The sequence below is a fragment of the Phocoena sinus genome, chromosome 6, assembly GCF_008692025.1.
Source record: "Phocoena sinus isolate mPhoSin1 chromosome 6, mPhoSin1.pri, whole genome shotgun sequence".
Taxonomy (NCBI): Eukaryota; Metazoa; Chordata; class Mammalia; order Artiodactyla; family Phocoenidae; genus Phocoena; species Phocoena sinus.
In genome coordinates this window covers 56,341,388-56,361,171 of record NC_045768.1, presented here as the reverse complement: position 1 = coordinate 56,361,171, position 19,784 = coordinate 56,341,388, and the positions used below count along the sequence as shown (strand labels likewise).

The 19,784-nt window shown below is 39.7% G+C and overlaps 1 protein-coding gene across 5 annotated transcripts in view; it reads right to left on the bottom strand.

The window, feature by feature from the left end:
• RIC1 (RIC1 homolog, RAB6A GEF complex partner 1) overlaps positions 1-18,841 on the bottom strand; it is a 175,707-nt gene extending 156,866 nt beyond the window's left edge. For 3 of the 5 annotated variants that reach the window (XR_004350264.1, XR_004350265.1, XM_032634228.1), the window contains exon 1: positions 18,453-18,833. Coding sequence is in view for 2 of the 5 variants with exons in the window: in XM_032634228.1 (XP_032490119.1) it covers positions 18,453-18,596 (144 nt within the window). In the remaining 3 variants the exon portion in view is untranslated. Of the gene's footprint in view, positions 1-18,452 lie in introns of all 5 variants that reach the window. The other 2 variants (XM_032634229.1, XM_032634232.1) reach the window with 2 other exon arrangements.
• Positions 18,842-19,784: the final 943 nt, after the last annotated feature.

The window sequence follows — 19,784 nt, the reverse complement described above, 5'->3', positions numbered from 1 at the left end:
TAAACAAACTATAATATACACCTACAATGAAATATTATTCAGCCTTAAAAGGCAAATTTTGGTACATGCTATAACATGGAAGAACCCTGAAGACATTCTAAGTGAATTAAGTCTATCACTTAAGGTCAAATATTGTGTTTCCACACTAGTGAAATTCATAAGGAAAGAAAGTAAAGTAGTGATTGTCAAGGGCTGGGAGGAGGGGGAAATGGGGAGTTACTGTTTACCAGGAAGGGAGTTTCAATATGGGAAGATGAAAAAAGTTCTGAAAATGGATGGTGGTGATGGCTGCACAAATGTGAACGCACTTAACGTCACAAAACTGTATATTTAAAAATTATTAAAATGGTAAATTTTATGTACATTTCATCACTTTAAAAACATAAAAGTAAAAAGAAGGGATGAAAAATTTGCTATATTTTACTGGAATTAATTCAGTATTAACTTGAAGTGTACTGTAATAAGATTCATTTTTTAATTGCTAGAGCAACCATTAATAATATAACTCAGAAAATATGATTAAGAAATCAAAGCAAGTAAAGGAATAACAGGTAAACAAAAAACGTGTGAGGTGTAGAAAAGAAATAGCAAAATAGGTAATGTAAATCCAACCACATCAGTAATCACATTATATGTGAACGGACTGAACAGTCCAATCAAAATGCAGGAATTATCAGACTGGATTTTTGAAACAGTAGCAAAAAAACAAGATCTAAGTATATGATACCTATACAAGACACAGTTGAGACAGAAGGACATAAGCAGTTTGAAAGTAAAAGGGTGGAAAAAGATATGTCACACAAGTGGTAATATTAAGAGAACTGTAGTGGCAATGTTAAGGCAAAACAAAATACACTTCAAGAAAGGGAACATTAGTAGTGAGAAGGAATTTCATAATGATAAATCAGTTAATACAAAGGGAAGATAAAACAATTATAAATGTATACAAATCTAACAACACAGCCCAAAAACACATGAAGCAAAAACTGACAGAACTCAAAGAAGAAACCGGCAATTCAACAACAGAGCTGGAGACTTCAATCTTCACTTTCAATAACTGATAGGGGGGGACCTTGAAGATGGCGGAAGAGTAAGACGCGGAGATCGCCTTCCTCCCCACGGATACACCAGAAATACATCCACACGTGGAACAACTCCTACAGAACTCCTACTGAAGGCTGGCAGAAGACCTCAGACCTCCCAAAAGGCAAGAAACTCCCCACGTAACTGGGTAGGGCAAAAGAAAAAACAGAGACAAAAGAATAAGGACGGCACCTGCACCAGTGGGAGGGAGCTGTGAAGGAGGAAAAGTTTCCACACACTAGGAAGCCCCTCCGCGGGCGGAGACTGCGGGAGGCAGAGGGGGGAGTTTCGGGACCGCGGAGTAGTGCACAGCGACGGGTGCGGAGGGCAAAGCGGGGAGATTCCTGCACAGACCATCGGTGCCGACCAGCACTCACCAACCCGAGAGGCTTGCTGCTCACCCACCGGGGCGGGCGGGGCTGCGAGCTGAGGCTCGGGTTTTGGTTTTGGACGGAGCTCAGGGAGAGGACTGGGGTTGGCGGCTTGAACATAGCCTGAAGGGGTTAGTGCACCACGACTAGCCGGGAGTTCGGGGAAAAGCCTGCACCGGCCGAAGAGGCAAGAGACTTTTTCTTCCCTCTTTGTCACCTGGTGCGCGAGGAGAGGGGTTTAAGAGCGCTGCTTAAAGGAACTCCAGAGACGGGCGCGAGCCGCGGCTAAAAGCGCGAACCCCAGAGACGGGCGCGAGCCGCGGCTGAGGGCGCGAGCCCCCGAGACGGGCGCGAGCCGCGGCTGAAAGCGCAAACCCCAGAGACGGGCGCGAGCCGCGGCTGAGGGCGCGAGCCCCCGAGACGGGCGCGAGCCGCGGCTGAAAGCGCAAACCCCAGAGACGGGCGCGAGCCGCGGCTGAGGGCGCGAGCCCCAGAGACGGGCGCGAGCCGCGGCTAAAACCGCGGACCCCAGAGACGGGCGGGAGACGCTAAGGCTGCTGCTGCCGCCACCAAGGGGCCTGTGTGCGAGCACAGGTCACTCTCCACACCCCTCTTCCGCGGAGCCTGTGCAGCCCGCCACTGCCAGGTTCCCGGGATCCAGGGACAACTTCCCCGGGAGTACGCACGGCGGGTCTCAGGCTGGTGCAACGTCACGCCGGCCTCTGCCGCAACGTCACGCTGCCTCTGCAGCTGCAGGCCCGCCCCGCACGTAGTGCCCCTCCTACCCCCATCCCCCAACCCCCGGCCTGAGTGAGCCGAGGCCCCGAATCAGCGGCTCCTTTAACCCCTTCCTGGCTGAGCAAAAAAACAGACGCCCTCCAGCGACCTACACGCAGAGGCAGGGCCAAATCCAAAGCTGAGCTCCTGTGAGCTGTGAAAACAAAGAAGAGAAAGGGAAATCTCTCCCAGCAGCCACAGAAGCAGCGGATTAAAGCTCCACAATCAACTTGATATACCCTGCATCTGTGGAATACCTGAATAGACAAGGAATGATCCCAAATTGAAGAGGTGGAATTTAGGAGCGAAATCTATGATTTTTTTCCCTTTTCCTCTTTTTGTGAAGGTGTACGTGTATGCTCCTGTGTGACATCTAGTCTGTATACTCTAGCTTCCACCATTTGTCCTAGGGCTCTATCCGTCCATGACTTTTTTTTAAAAATTCTTTTTCTTAATAATTAAGTTTAATTGTAATAACTTTATTATACTTTACCTTCGTTCTTTCTTTCTTTCCTTCCTTCCCTCCCTCCTTTAGACAACGAATCACCCCAAATTGAGGAGGTGGTCTCAGGGAGCAGGATTTATGATTTTTCCCCCTTTACCTCTTTTTGTGAAGGTGTATGTGTATGCTTCTGTGTAAGATTTTCTCTGTATAGCTTTGCTTCCAACATTTGTCCTAAGGTTCTATCCGTCCCTTTTTTTTTTTCTAAATATTTTTTAATTCAATAGCTATATTATACTTTATTTTATTTTTACTGTATCATCTTTCTTTCTGTCTTTTTTTCCTTCTTTCCCTCCTTCCTTCCTTCCTCCCTCCCTCCCTCCCTCCCTCCTTTCTTTCCTTCTTTGCTTCTTTCTTCCTTCCTTTCCTCCTTTCCTTCTTTCTTTCCTCATACTTCTACTAATTCTCTCTACTTTTTCTCCCTTTTATTCTGAGCCGTGTGGATGAAAGGCTCTTGGTGCTCCAGCCAGGAGTCAGGGCTCTGCCTCTGAGGTAGGAGAGCCAACTTCAGGTCACTGGTCAACAAGAGACCTCCCAGCTCCACATAATATTAAACAGCGGAAATCTCCCAGAGACCTCCATCTTAACACCAGCACCCAGCTTCACTCAACGACCAGCAAGCCACAGTGCTGGACAACCTATGCCAAACAACTAGCAAAACAGGAACACAACCCCACCCATTAGCAGAGAGGCTGCCTAAAATCATAATAAGGCCACAGACACCCCAAAACACACCACCAGACGTGAACCTGCCCACTAGAGAGACAAGATCCAGCCTCATCCAGCACAACACAGGCACTAGTCCCCTCCACCAGGAAGCCTACACAACCCACTGAAACAACCTTAGCCACTGGAGACAGACATCAAAAACAACGGGAACTACGAACCTGCAGCCTGCAAAAAGGAGACCCCAAACACAGTAAGATAAGCAAAATGAGAAGACAGAAAAACACACAGCAGATGAAGGAGCAAGATAAAAACCCACCAGACCTAACAAATGAAGAGGAAATAGGCAATCTACCTGAAAAAGAATTCAGAATAATGATAGTAAGGATGATCCGAAATCTTGGAAGTAGAATGGACAAAATGCAAGAAACAGTTAACAAGGACCTACAAGAACTAAAGATGAAACAAGCAACGATGAACAATGCAATAAATGAAATTAAAATCACTCTAGATAGGATCAATAGCAGAATAACTGAGGCAGAAGAACGGATAAGTGACCTGGAAGATAAAGTAGTGGAAATAACTACTGCAGAGCAGAATAAAGAAAAAAGAATGAAAAGAACTGAGGACAGTCTCAGAGACCTCTGGGACAACATGAAACGCACCAACATTCGAATTATAGGGGTTCCAGAAGAAGAAGAAAGAAAGAAAGGGACTGAGAAAATATTTGAAGAGATTATAGTTGAAAACTTCCCTAATATGGGAAAGGAAATAGTTAATCAAGTCCAGGAAGCACAGAGGGTCCCATACAGGATAAATACAAGGAGAAACACGCCAAGACACATATTAATCAAACTGTCAAAAATTAAATACAAAGAAAGCATATTAAAAGCAGCAAGGGAAAAACAACAAATAACACACAAGGGAATCCCCATAAGGTTAACAGCGGACCTCTCAGCAGAAACCCTACAAGCCAGAAGGGAGTGGCAGGACATACTGAAAGTGATGAAGGAGAATAGCCTGAAACCAAGACTACTCTACCCAGCAAGGATCTCATTCACATTTGATGGAGAAATTAAAACCTTTACAGACAAGCAAAAGCTGAGAGAGTTCAGCACCACCAAACCAGCTTTACAACAAATGCTAAAGGAACTTCTCTAGACACGAAACACAAGAGAAGGAAATGACCTATAGTAGCGAACCCAAAACAATATATAAAATGGAAATAGGAACATACATATCAATAATTACCTTAAATGTAAATGGACTAAATGCTCCCACCAAAAGACACAGATTGGCTGAATGGATACAAAAACAAGACCCTTATATATGCTGTCTACAAGAGACCCACTTCAGAACTAGAGACACATACAGACTGAAAGTAAGGGGATGGAAAAAGATATTCCATGCAAATGGAAACAAAAAGAAAGCTGGAGTAGCAATTCTCATATCAGACAAAATAGACTTTAAAATAAGGACTATTAAAAGGGACAAAGAAGGACACTACATAATGATCAAGGGATCGATCCAAGAAGAAGATATAACAATTGTAAATATTTATGCACCCAACATAGGAGCACCTCAATACATAAGGCAAATACTAACAACCATAAAAGGGGAGATCAACAGTAACACATTCATAGTAGGGGACTTTAACACCCCACTTTCACCCATGGACAGATCATCCAAAATGAAAATAAATAAGGAAACACAAGCTTTAAATGATACATTAAACAAGATGGACTTAATTGATATTTATAGGACACTCCATCCAAAAACAACAGAATACACATTTTTCTCAAGTGCTCATGGAACATTCTCCAGGATAGATCATATCTTGGGTCACAAATCAAGCCTTGGTAAATTTAAGAAAACTGAAATTGTATCAAGTATCTTTTCCGACCACAACGCCATGAGACTAGATATCAATTACAGGAAAAGATCTGTAAAAAATACAAACACATGGAGGCTAAACAATACACTACTTAATAATGAAGTGATCACTGAAGAAATCAAAGAGGAAATAAAAAAATACCTAGAAACAAATGACAATGGAGACACAACGACCCAAAACCTATGGGATGCAGCAAAAGCAGTTCTAAGGGGGAAGTTTATAGCAATACAAGCCCACCTTAAGAAGCAGGAAACATCTCGAATAAACAACCTAACCTTGCACCTCAAGCAATTAGAGAAAGAAGAACAAAAAAACCCCAAAGCTAGCAGAAGGAAAGAAATCATAAAAATCAGATCAGAAATAAATGAAAAAGAAATGAAGGAAACAATAGCAAAGATCAATAAAACTAAAAGCTGGTTCTTTGAGAAGATAAACAAAATAGATAAACCACTAGCCAGACTCATCAAGAAAAAAAGGGAGAAGACTCAAATCAATAGAATTAGAAATGAAAAAGGAGAAGTAACAACTGACACTGCAGAAATAAAAAAAATCATGAGAGATTACTACAAGCAACTCTATGCCAATAAAATGGACAATCTGGAAGAAATGGACAAATTCTTAGAAATGCACAACCTGCCAAGACTGAATCAGGAAGAAATAGAAAATATTAACAGACCAATCACAAGCACTGAAATTGAAACTGTGATTAAAAACCTTCCAACAAACAAAAGCCCAGGACCAGATGGCTTCACAGGTGAATTCTATCAAACGTTTAGAGAAGAGCTAACACCTATCCTTCTCAAACTCTTCCAAAATATAGCAGAGGGAGGAACACTCCCAAATTCCTTCTACGAAGCCACCATCACCTTGATACCAAAACCAGACAAGGATGTCACAAAGAAAGAAAACTACAGGCCAATATCACTGATGAACATAGATGCAAAAATCCTCAACAAAATACTAGCAAACAGAATCCAACAGCACATTAAAAGGGTCATACACCATGATCAAGTGGGGTTTATTCCAGGAATGCAAGGATTCTTCAATATACGCAAATCTATCAATGTGATAAACTATATTAACAAATTGAAGGAGAAAAACCATATGATCATCTCAATAGATGCAGAGAAAGCTTTCGACAAAATTCAACACCCATTTATGATAAAAACCCTCCAGAAAGTAGGCATAGAGGGAACTTTCCTAAACATAATAAAAGCCATATATGACAAGCCCACAGCAAACATCATCCTCAATGGTGAAAAACTGAAAGCATTTCCACTAAAATCAGGAACAAGACAAGGTTGCCCACTCTCACCACTCTTATTCAACATAGTTTTGGAAGTTTTAGCCACAGCAATCAGAGAAGAAAAGGAAATAAAAGGAATCCAAATCGGAAAAGAAGAAGTAAAGCTGTCACTGTTTGCAGATGACATGATACTATACATAGAGAATCCTAAAGATGCTACCAGAAAACTACTAGAGCTAATCAATGAATTTGGTAAAGTAGCAGGATACAAAATTAATGCACAGAAATCTCTGGCATTCCTATATACTAATGATGAAAAATCTGAAAGTGAAATCAAGAAAACACTCCCATTTACCATTGCAACAAAAAGAATAAAATATCTAGGAATAAACCTACCTAAGGATACGAAAGACCTGTATGCAGAAAATTATAAGACACTGATGAAAGAAATTAAAGATGATACAAATAGATGGAGAGATATACCATGTTCTTGGATGGGAAGAATCAACATTGTGAAAATGACTCTACTACCCAAAGCAATCTACAGATTCAATGCAATCCCTATCAAACTACCACTGGCATTTTTCACAGAACTAGAACAAAAAATTTCGCAATTTGTATGGAAACACAAAAGACCCCGAATAGCCAAAGCAATCTTTAGAACGAAAAAAGGAGCTGGAGGAATAAGGCTCCCTGACTTCAGACTATATTACAAAGCAACAGTAATCAAGACAGTATGGTACTGGCACAAAAACAGAAAGATAGATCAGTGGAACAGGATAGAAAGCCCAGAGATAAACCCACGCACATATGGACACCTTATCTTTGATAAAGGAGGCAGGAATGTACAGTGGAGAAAGGACAGCCTCTTCAATAAATGGTGCTGGGAAAACTGGACAGGTACATGTAAAAGTATGAGATTAGATCACTCCCTAACACCATACACAAAAATAAGCTCAAAATGGATTAAAGACCTAAATGTAAGGCCAGAAACTATCAAACGCTTAGAAGAAAACATAGGAAGAACACTCTATGACATAAATCACAGCAAGATCCTTTCTGACCCACCTCCTAGAGTAATGGAAATAAAAACAAAAATAAACAAATGGGACCTAATGAAACTTCAAAGCTTTTGCACAGCAAAGGAAACCATAACCAAGACCAAAAGACAACCCTCAGAATGGGAGAAAACATTTGCAAATGAAGCAACTGACAAAGGATTAATCTCCAAAATTTACAAGCAGCTCATGCAGCTCAATAACAAAAAAACAAACAACCCCATCCAAAAATGGGCAGAAGACCTAAATAGACATTTCTCCAAAGAAGATATACAGAATGCCAACAAACACATGAAAGAATGCTCAACATCATTAATCATTAGAGAAATGCAAATCAAAACTACAATGAGATATCATCTCACACCAGTCAGAATGGCCATCATCAAAAAATCAAGAAACAATAAATGCTGGAGAGGGTGTGGAGAAAAGGGGACACTCTTGCACTGCTGGTGGGAATGTGAATTGGTTCAGCCACTGTGGAGAACAGTATGGAGGTTCCTTAAAAAACTACAAATAGAATTACCATATGACCCAGCAATCCCACTACTTGGCATATACCCTGAGAAAACCAAAATTCAAAGAGAGTCATGTACCAAAATGTTCATTGCAGCTCTATTTACAATAGCCAGGACATGGAAACAACCTAAGCGCCCATCATCGGATGAATGGATAAAGAAGATGTGGCACATATACACAATGGAATATTACTCAGCCTTAAAAAGAAATGAAATTGAGCTATTTGTAATGAGATGGATAGACCTAGAATCTGTCATACAGAGTGAAGTAAGTCAGAAAGAAAAAGACAAATACCGTATGCTAACACATATATATGGAATTTAAGGGAATAAAATGTCATGAAGAACCTAGGGGTAAGATAGGAATAAAGACGCAGACCTACTGGAGAACGGACTTAAGGATATGGGGAGGGGGAAGGGTAAGTTTTGACAGGGCGAGAGAGAGTCATGGACATATACACACTAACAAACGTAGTAAGGTAGATAGCTGGGGAGAAGCAGCCGCAAGGCACAGGGATATTAGCTCGGTGCTTTGTGACAGCCTGGAAGGGTGGGATGGGGAGAGTGGGAGGGAGGGAGACGCAAGAGGGAAGACATATGGGAACATATGTATATGTATAGCTGATTCACTTTGTTGTAAATCAGGAACTAACACACCATTGTAAAGCAATTATACCCCAATAAAGATGTTTAAAAAAAAAATAAATAAATAACTGATAGAACTAGACTTAACATTAGCAAGACTACAGAACACTTAACAACCATGTCAACCAATTTAACCTAATATTTAGAGAACACTCTGCCAATAGCAGAACACATTCTTTACAAGTGCACACTGAACATTCACTCACACAAACCATATGTTAACCCATAAAACAAGTCTTAATAACCTTAAAAGAATAAAATCACCCAAAATATATATTCCCCAACCACAATGGAATTACACTAGAAATCAATAACAGAAAGAATTTGGGAAATCCTCAAATATTTAGAAATTAAACCACAACACTTCTAAGTAATCCATGATTCACAGAAATTGGTTAAATTTTTAAAACTGAACTAAATGAAAACAAAATTGGAACGTATCAAAGTTATGGTGGGGCAGGAGATGAATGGGCAGAACACAGAATTTTTAGGGAGGGAAAAATACTCTGTATGATATTACAACGATGGATATGTCATCAGACATCTGTCCAACCACAATGAACACACATACCAAGAGTAAACTCTTAGGTAAACTATGAACTTTGGGTAAGCACGATGTGTCATTGTAGGTTTATCCTTGGTTTAAAAAAAAATGTACCATTCTGATGACTGATGTTGATAATGGGGGAGGCTGTGCATGTGTAAAGAGAGGGGATATGGGAAATCTATGTACCTTCCTCTCAATTTTACTGTAAACCTGAAACTGCTCAAAAAAAAGAAAAAAGTTATGGAATACAGCTAATACAGTACTTAGAAGAAAACTTAGAGCTTAAAATGCCTATTTTAAAAAAAGAAATGCCTCTAATTAATAACCTGTTTTCAACCTAGCAAAATTTACTTTACTTTTGTGTGTGTGTGTGTGTGTGTGTGTGTGTGTGTGTGTGTGTGGTACACAAGCCTCTCACTGTTATGGCCTCTCCCGTTGCGGAGCACAGGCTCCGGACGTGCAGGCTCAGTGGCCATGGCTCACGGGCCTAGCCGCTCTGCGGCATGTGGGATCTTCCCGGTCCGGGGCACGAACCCATGTCCCCTGCATCGGCAGGCGGACTCTCAACCACTGCTCCACCAGGGAAGCCCTACTTTACTTTTAATTTGCTTTATACAATTAAACCCAAAGCAAGCTGAAGAAAATAATTTTTTAAGAAAATTCAATGCAGAAATCAATAAAATAGAAAACAAAATTAATAGACTAAGATCAGTAAAACCAAACGCTGGTTCTCTGTAAAGATCTAAAAAATTGATAAAATTTTAGCTAGACTGATGTGGGGAGTCCCTTGTGATTCCGTATCAATTTTAGAGTGATTTTCGTATTTCTGCAAAAAAAAACACTGTTGGGATTGCACTGAGTCTGTAGACTGCTTTGTGTACTACTGGCATCTTAACAATATTGTTTTCCAACCTGTAAAGATGAGACGTCTTTCCACTTATTTCCATCTCCTTTCTTTCAGCAATGTTTTGTAGTTGTTAGACTATGTCTTTCGCCTCCTTAGTTAAGTTTAATCCTAAGTATTTTACTCTTTTTTTTCCCCCGACAACCATTTTTTAAATTAACCATTTTTAGCTAATTGACAATGTTGTGTTAGCTTCAGGTATACAGAAAAGTGACTCAGTTATATCAGATACACACACACACTTTTTTTTCAGATTCTTTTCCATTATAGGTTATTACAAGACATTGAATATAGTTCCCTTTGCTACAGAGTAGATCCTTGTTTTTTATCTATTTTATACATAGTAGTGTGTATATGTTAACCTCAAACTCCCCCCACAGCCTGTATTTTATTCTTTTTGATGTTACTGTAAATGGAACTTTTTTCTTAATTTCATTTCTGGATGCTCATAGTTTTTGTATAAAAATGCAACCGAATTTTGCGTCTTGATTTTATGTCCTGTAATTTTGCTGAATTTATTAGTTCTAACTACAAAATAACTACTGAAGTAAACAAGTTTTGGCAAGGTTGCAGAACAATATACAAAAATCAATTTTATATCTATATACCAGTAACAATCTGAAAATGAAATTACATTCAAAACAGCATCATAAAAGATAAATAAGATACTTAGAAATAAGTTTAACAAAAGTGAGAGACCTGTACACTGAAAACGAAAAAATACTATCAACAGAAACTTTGGTTTTGTTTATTTTATATTGGAGTATAGCCAATTAACAACAGAAACTTTTTACAGTCTAAATAAATGGAGAAACACTCATGTTTATGTGTGTCTGATTTAGTGTCATTTCCTGAAAATCCCAGCAAGGTTTTTTTTTTTTTTCTTTTTTCTTTTTGGTAGAAATTGACAAGATGATCTTAAAAATTGATATAGAAATGCAAAGGATCTAGAATAGCAAAATAATTTTGAAATCAAAAAGTAGGAGTTTCACCACCTTGCCATAAAAGCGATAGTGTGATGTCTGCCTGTTGATAGACATATTGATTAACAGAACAGAATAGAAAATATAGAAATAAACCCTTACATTTATGGTCAACTGATTTTTGACAAAGGTGCCAATGCAATTCAATAGTGAAAAGAGTCTTTCCAACAACAAATAATGCTAAAACGACTGGATCTATATATAAAAAACAAACCGAAAAAAAAAAAAAAAAAACCGAACTTAGACCTTTACCTCAAACCATGCATAAAAATCAACTCAAAACATGTGACAGACCTATGTATAAGAGTTCAGATAATAAAACTTAGAAAAGAAAATACAGAACATGTCTGTGACCTTGGACCAGCCAAAGGTTCCTTAGATAAGACCCAAAAAGCATGATTCATAAAAGAAAGAAATGATAATCCAGACTTCATCAAAACTAAACTTTTGTTCTTCAAAAGGTCACATTAAGAAACTGAAAAGACAAATCAAAGACTGATAAAATATATGCAAGTCATATATCTGATAAAGAATTTGCATCTAGAATATATAAAGAACTCTTACAACTCAATGAGACAAACACTCCAATTTAAAAAAAAAGGGGGCAAAGGATTTGAATAGATATTTCACTAATAAGGTACACAAATGGCTAATAAGCACATGAAAAGATGTTAAACATGTTTAGTCATTAGGAATGTACAAATTAAAGCTACAATGAGATACCACTAAAAACCCACTAAATGGCTATAATAAAGAAGATTGACAGAAGCTTGACAACAACAAGTGTTAACAGGATGTGGAGAAACAGAAACCTTCATACACTGCTGGTGCGGATGCAAAATGTGACAGCTACTTTGAACATTTTGGTAGTTTCCTAAAAAGCTAAAAACAAACTTACCATACTACCTAGCACTTCCATTCTTAGGTATCTCCCCAAGAGAAATGATAATATATAATCTCACACACAAAAAAGTATACACAGATATCTACAGTAGCATTATTCATAATGGTCCGAAATTAGAAACAATCGAAATACCCATCAACTGGTGAATGGACTAAAAAAATATATGGTATATCCATATAATGGAATAATATTCAGCAATAAAAAGGAGTTACCGCCAAATCCAAAGGGACAAAAAGCCAGCCAATGATTTCCTGGGGCCGGAGTGGGAGCAGAGGTTGACTGCAAATGGGCATAATACTTTTTAAGGTTGCCATCAATGTTCTAACACTAGACTGTAATGATGATTGCACAATGCTATTAGTTTACTAAAAATCACTGTACACCTAAAATAGATGTATTTTATACACCTCAATAAAGCTGTTTGAAAATTAAACCACAGCAAATTCTACTGTATATTTACAATAATATCCAACATTTCGTATGTAAATTTAGGTATGATTTATGATTGAAATAAGGCAATCACTTGGGGAGACAGGTTTGTGATAGCAACTCAAAGCAAAGCAATTATAATGAACTTAAAAGAAAAGTAAGATACCTTGATTTCAAACAATTGATGTTTGCTGGTCAGGTTTTTAAAAAAAGAAGAAAATTAAGCAATTTTCTCACTCTGTAGCAAGTCAGAATTCTAGAATATTTTTAAATGCTTAAATTGTAAATTTATCTTTTCTAACCTGATAAACTGCATAATAAATGCTTTATTTAGCAGTAAATGGAACGCTTTAAGGCAATATTTTCTATACTATTTTAGGTAACATAAACTCTGTATTAAATATTTAATCATATGTGAGAAAATAATTTTTTTCAATTCTTCAATCCTTTTGATTTAGGTAAGGAGGAAATCTGCATGAGGGGCTAGTTTACTTCTAAATACCTCTCATGTAATCTGCAAACTGCCCTTTTAAAGAAAAAGGTAACAGCCTTTGGCAGGAAACTAGATTTTCATAACATTCTTTTCATTGTATTCCCTCATGCAGTAACCCTCTATTCATACAAGTGGTGATAGTTTTCCATTTGTAATAAAGATGTAAATTAATTTATTTTGAAAGAGAACTTCAAGTCTAAAAGTTAGACTGGAGAGGTACTATGAGGACAGGGCAAAAATCATGAGTGAGGTATGTTAAGAACCTAAATTCAGGAAACTTTGATTCCCATGTTGTAAAGCACACAGTCCGCAGTAAACTCAGAATGAATGTTCACGAGTAAAATGGATCACTTCGATAATTCACAAGCACCTGAAGATAAGCAAAATGTCTTTAATGTTCTTATTCTGCTTCTTTTGTGTGTGTGACTTTCTTTTTCCATAGATCACATCAATATAAACGCATACTAGGAACCAGGATTTCAACTAGCTGTAATACTGCACAGTAGTTTAAGTTTTGGCAAACAGCAGATTATCTAATAATTAAAGAAGGACCCTTTATCACATACCACTTTTTCCCCCAGCTTTAATGAGATATGACTGACATATAACACTGTATAAGTTGTACATGTTGATTTGATACACATATATTGCAAAATGATTACCACCATAGTCTTAGCTAACACTTGCATCATGTCACATAATTACCATTTCTTTTTTGTAGTGAACACATTGAAAATCTACTCTCATCTAAGCAACTTTCAAGTATATAATACAGTCTTATCAACTATAATCACCATGCTGTACATGAATTTACTCATCTTACAGCCGGAAGTCTATGCTCTTGGACCAACATCTCCCTTTTTCCACCCTTCCCAGCCCCTCGTATCCACCATTCTAGAATGTTTCTATGCATTCAGCTTTTTCAGATTCCATATATGTAAATGATATCATACATGAATTGTCTCTGACTTATTCCACTTAGCATAATGCCCTCAAGGTCCTGCCATGTCGCTGCAAATTGTTTAAGATGCCCTTCCTTCTCATGGCTGAATAATATTCCACTGTGTATATGTACCACATCTCCTTTATCCATTCATGCATTGACAGATACTTAGGTTACTTCCACATCTTGGCTATTGTGAATAACATGTAACACTTTTCTAATATAATTTGGACTGTGTGTAATAAAAAAGTATTTAATTCACCTTCACTTATATAACCCTCCCTAGTCAAATTTTTCTCATTTTAAGTTGTAATTTAGTATTACCACATTTTTTAAGTTACATGTCAACATTTAAAAATCTTCCAATTATTAGAACTTGAAAAAATTCTGTGCTATGCATAGGACAGATATCCTAAATTCATTAATTTATTTTAAATACTTATTAAGCATGTGCTTTGTGCAAAGCATTATGGATAATACAAAATAAGATCACTTCTAAAATAACACAATGTTGTAACTCAATTACACTTCAATTAAATAAATAAATAAGACCACTTCTGCACTCCAGAAACTTACAATCTAGTTGGAGAAATAAAGCATGTGGGCAAAACTACAGTACAAACAGTAGTTCATCAAAAAAACGAACACTTCTAATTATAGTAAATAAAGAATGACTCACAGAGCAGGATTTCAACAGTAGCTAAAGTCTGAATAATATTCTGATAGGCAGAGATGGGGCAAGAGAGCATTCCAAGTGGGGAGTGTCTCTGTTATCAAACTAAGGAGTTTGAACTTCATTCTTTAACCAACAGTGAACCCTAAATGACTTCCAACCAGTGAGTTTATAAGGAAGGCTCTTTGGAGGCATTAACAGAATAGGGTTTAAAAGGTGAGAAATGGGAGAGCTGGAAAAATACAGGTACCATACAAATTAAGTTACTTTCCTAAGGTCACACATTTAACCATACACCTGATTCTTTGAACGTCTATCTCATTGTTTTCCATTATCAGTATACAGCAACAAGAGGATAAGTTTCTATTCAGGGTTACTCAAAGACAATTTATTTCATAAGGCCAGTAATTATTTATCTATTTCAGCTTTTTATTAGTAGTGATAACTCACAAAATTTTCATTTATATTAACACACTAATATCTTTGGATAGAATGTTTTTTTCATACAATGTGCCCCTTAATCCCTTTCATATACTGCCTATTTATACTACCTTTTTCACAGGAGGTGTTCATATATTTGAAATAATCAATCACCTGAAAACTGACATAAGACTAATTTAGAATTAGAGCATTCTAAGGTATCATTTTGTGGTTCACATATGTAGACTTTTTGTACTCACAGTTAAGCAGTATATTAAACGAATAATTCTAGGCTCTCTGATACAATACAAAACACAATTCATCTCACACAACACCCATGTCAATCATAAATCATAATGTGCTTTAAACAGCAGCTTCATCCTCAAAGCTGAAACTAGTCCTTTTACAACACCCTTGGCAGAAATACATCATCAACTGCTCCATCAAGTAAGTCCCACCTCTAGCATCCCAATCTAACATACATACCAAACCTTTTTTGAGTCCCCTTTTTTGGGTTCCAAAATATATGGATGATCCCAGTTGTAAGCTCAAGTAGTTTTTAAAACTCCTAAGTAGAATCACAAAGTGATTCAACATGTTACAATGAAAACAAGTCACATCCTCACACTAAAAATGAAATCAAAAAGCAAAGTAAGTATCCACAGAAACTCTTTTGTTTATTAACACATCTGAAAAGCACTATACTACATTTCTCAAACTTGGAGTCAGGAAAGAATTTTGAAGAGATATGATTCTATAACACTGGGATTCCAAATAGCTACTTAGAGTTTATAATAGTAGCTATAAGAGGTATTGATACATACAAGCTCACTAGAAGACCCATAAAATGTACCCAAGTTATCCTTAGAGATTTTATTTTAATGTTTCCATTGTCTCATGTCTAATCAATATTTTCCAGACAGGAATTCTTTTAGACATTAAAAAACAGCTAGACTATCAAATGCGCAATCCTCCCACAAGGCTGGTTTTTTTCTTTTTAAAAATGCATTCCTCCTAAGTGAGCTTAACTTACTAAGAGAGCCCTAACAAAATTTCAAGTAAGCCAATCGTGTTATATCCTCTCATCTCTTTGAGCATGTTTCTCCCTGTCTCCAAATGCCCTCAAGCTGCTTTTAAGACCTCAAACTCCATAAAACCCTTCTTCAGATCTTCAAAATTCACTTTATTCTGTAAAATTACTTGCATATACAATGTCTCCAAAATCAAAGCTTTCATGTTCTCACGCAAGCATTTTAAACCAATTCACTCTAAATTATATAGAAATAACTGATAGCTACTCAATTTAGCTAGAGGTGTTTTCACTTCTAAAAGAAGTCTGTTGACCTAAATTATGTAAGTTAAAATAAATTTAAGTTTAGAAATTTAAAAATCAAAATAGAAACTGGGGTCTGGCACCTGTTCCCCCATTCACCCAGTTATAGACCTTAACTTCACCTGGTCCAATACTTGATCTCTAAAGTGACAGTGATGCCAGAGATCAAAGTTAACCATTCGTAAACCTACAGTACCATGGAGCCTCCTCTAAGGTTTTCCTGCATCTCATTTCACATACTTCTGAGCCCACAGATTCTGTACAAACTAACTTTTTGCACAGTGGATCTTAATGGTAGTGGCCCCAGCACTTCTGTAGGAAGTAGCTATCTGTGTGCACGGTAGGAATCTGAAGGAAAGAAGTATGAGTAGTTTTACATTCCAGGACGGCCTTTGATTTACTTAGTATCTAAGTCCAAAAGCAAAAAAACCTGATATTCTTAATATTCACAATATCCCTGTCAAGGCGCATTTTTGTTTCTTCTACAGAGGAATAGTAGCCTACAGGCTTCCCGTCTCTTCCTCCTACAAATTAAGTTTAGTTCCGCCTAAAATTAAGTCAGGTCTGCCCTTTATAGAGATAAGGAAAGTTAAATTTTAGGCTTTACAAACAATTTGTTAAATTAGAGTGAAATTATGTACTAAATTCAGAAGGCAATTTAAAATTCAAGTTCTAATTATTTTTTTCTTTATATGCTTTAAGTATAATAGTTATATACAACCAAATAAAATATTATTCAATTGGCATACATGCTGTAAATGAATTAGTATCTCATTTAAGAACCAAATGATATGCAATACATATATTCAAAAAATGCAATCAAGCACCAGACAGAAGAGTCACACTGTTGTTTTATAACAGCCTATTTTGTTCTGATACAGAAAAATTAAATCAGCTAAAACTTAATGGCAAATAGTCTGATTTAAACACTAACTATAATGGTCACATAAAAGAGATACCAGAAATATCTAAATCTCATCATCACTTTTACCAGGGCTGTGTGTGAGGGTAGTCAAGGGCCTCACAGGCATTCAAATGATCAGATACACAGATGTGACAGTTTTAGCTAATTTAACTAAAGCCAGTATTTCACACAGATCTAACAAAGCTAAGGTCACGACCTATTTCCACTTGGTAAAATTAGCTTTGAAAAGAGAACGACTTTACTCTGACATCGATTAGTACTGCCTTCGGGGGGGGGGGGCATTTTTAATACTCTATTTTGTTGCTTTTATAAACAGAACCGTTACGGAAAATAAGGAGTATCCTATCCACCACTTATTTTTGAAGTTATCTACTCAGTAATTAGATACAAGAAATAAAAAAGCGAGATTCACAGAAAGCAAAAACACAACACCGGTTCACGCTCTTCCCAAATCTTATTACTTCCAGGTGTGAATACCAGGAGCAGCGCGAACAGATTTGAGCTCTACTTCCGCTCCTACTAACCCCCTACAATTCTCTACAGAAGAGTCCAAGAGCAGCAGAAAAAAGAAGTGGCCTGAGAGTGGAAAGGAGATGTTGGGGTGAAGCGAGGAGTTGGATTATCAAAACTTTAGTAAAAAATAACTCTGGCTGTGGTTGCTAGAAATAAGTTATCACAGCATGTAAAGTCTGACACTGGGTAAAGCCCAACAGGCTTTCCCTAACTTCAAAACAACGGCCTTTAGGGCAAGGAAGGGCTAGGAACAAAACAGCGGCCAGATTCCTAATTGCAGAAAGTTTAAACAAATTTGTTCCTCAGCGAATGGGGGAAAGGAGAGGAGGGAAAGTCTGGGCTCTGCCGACGGAGCGCTTGGGGTCCGCACTGTGCGCAGCAGTCGGTCCAACGCAGGGAGGCGCTGGGATTTGGGGCACCAGCGACGACATCCACCCTGGAGCCCTGGCCGGAGGACGTGTTAGGACCCGGGGGTTCGTGTGGCCGAGTAGGTGGAACAAGGACGGCGAAGACGAGTGGGTCCGGCGCGAAGGGGCACGGGTCCCAGACTCTGGGTGGAAGTTGGGGGCGAGACGGTGCCGGGACGCCGGGGAGGGAGAGGCGAGAGACGGCGGGCGGCTCTACTTACTCGGCTGTACCAGATGCTGAGGCGGGCCGGGGCCAGCACGGCGAAGAAAGTCCTCTGGGGGTCGGACTGAACGTGGAAAGGCGCCTCGGCCGGGCTCCCCAAAGGGCAGAGCAGCCTCTTGGGCCAGCCGCTCAGGAAATACATGGTCCGCGCGGAGCCGCCGACGCCGCGGCGCCCGGCGGCCCCCGGCCCCGTCCGTCACACTCAGCGGTCCGGGGCCGGACGCCCGTTTCCCACACCGCCACCGGCCGAGTCGGCGGCGGCGGGGGTGGCAGCTCAGGGCATTTGCCCGTTGGCCGGGCCGGGCCGGGCCGACGCGAAGCTAAGCGACTAAGGCACCCCGGCGCAGACGGGGCCCAGTGTGGGGTACGGAGCGGGAGAGCGAGTCGGGGCCGGGAGGGGGCGGGAGGAGCTGGACGAGCTGGACGAGCTGGACGAGCTGGAAAAGCTGGGAAGGCCCGCCCCGGCCCCGCCCCTTCCTCGGGCCGCCCTGGCGTCACCACGCCGCGCCGCGTGTGTCTGGCCAGGGAGGGCTGCTGAGCGCGCGCGCGTACTGGAGACTTCTCCCCTCCCCCTCCCTCTGCTTTCTGAAGCTTCGCCTTGGGCTTCACTTCAACACGCATGCGCCTGTGCCCCCCCACCCTTTGCTCCTCTACACCTCCCACTTGCAGTGTAGAGCGTGTAGTCTGGGCTGGAAGGCGGGACTACCGCCTGACACTCGGCGACAAGTGGGCCGAGCCTGCGAGACGCAGCTACAAGGCGACTACGAGCCGGAGCCGCCCGTTGCCTGGCCTAGCCAAATTTGACTTCCCTCGCGGATTGGTGCGGCCTCTGATGGAGGCGGTCCCGGAGCTGCATCGCCGAGCGGGGGTGGGGGAAATTGCAGAGGAGGACGAGTCACGTGACGCTCCGTGCTCCAGTTCCGGTCCTGGCTTCTGGGCCGTGATCTCTGTGCCGGGTTGTCGTGTCCCTCGCCCAGTGAGCCTTTCTTGTCTGACAAGGTCTGCGGTGAAACCTGCTGGTGAACTTCCTGCCCTCATGGAGTTTACACCCTAGAGGAGCCCTTTATTTCAATTCGTAAATAAACCACCATGGAAGTGCCTGAATCCTGTTCTCTGTCCTTCAGGAATTCTAAATGTAGTGTATGTTTTTGAATTCAGTTTGCATTTTTCTGTCCCTTTACCAACCATAATGTTAAACAAGGCGAGGCTTTCTCTTTTGCACTCTCAGTAGGGTATAAGATTTAATTTTAGAGCTGGAACAGATTTTAGAGATTCTGTAGTTCAATGTTTAACTTTCTGGACCCAGGGATCACCTTAACAATAAGAGGGT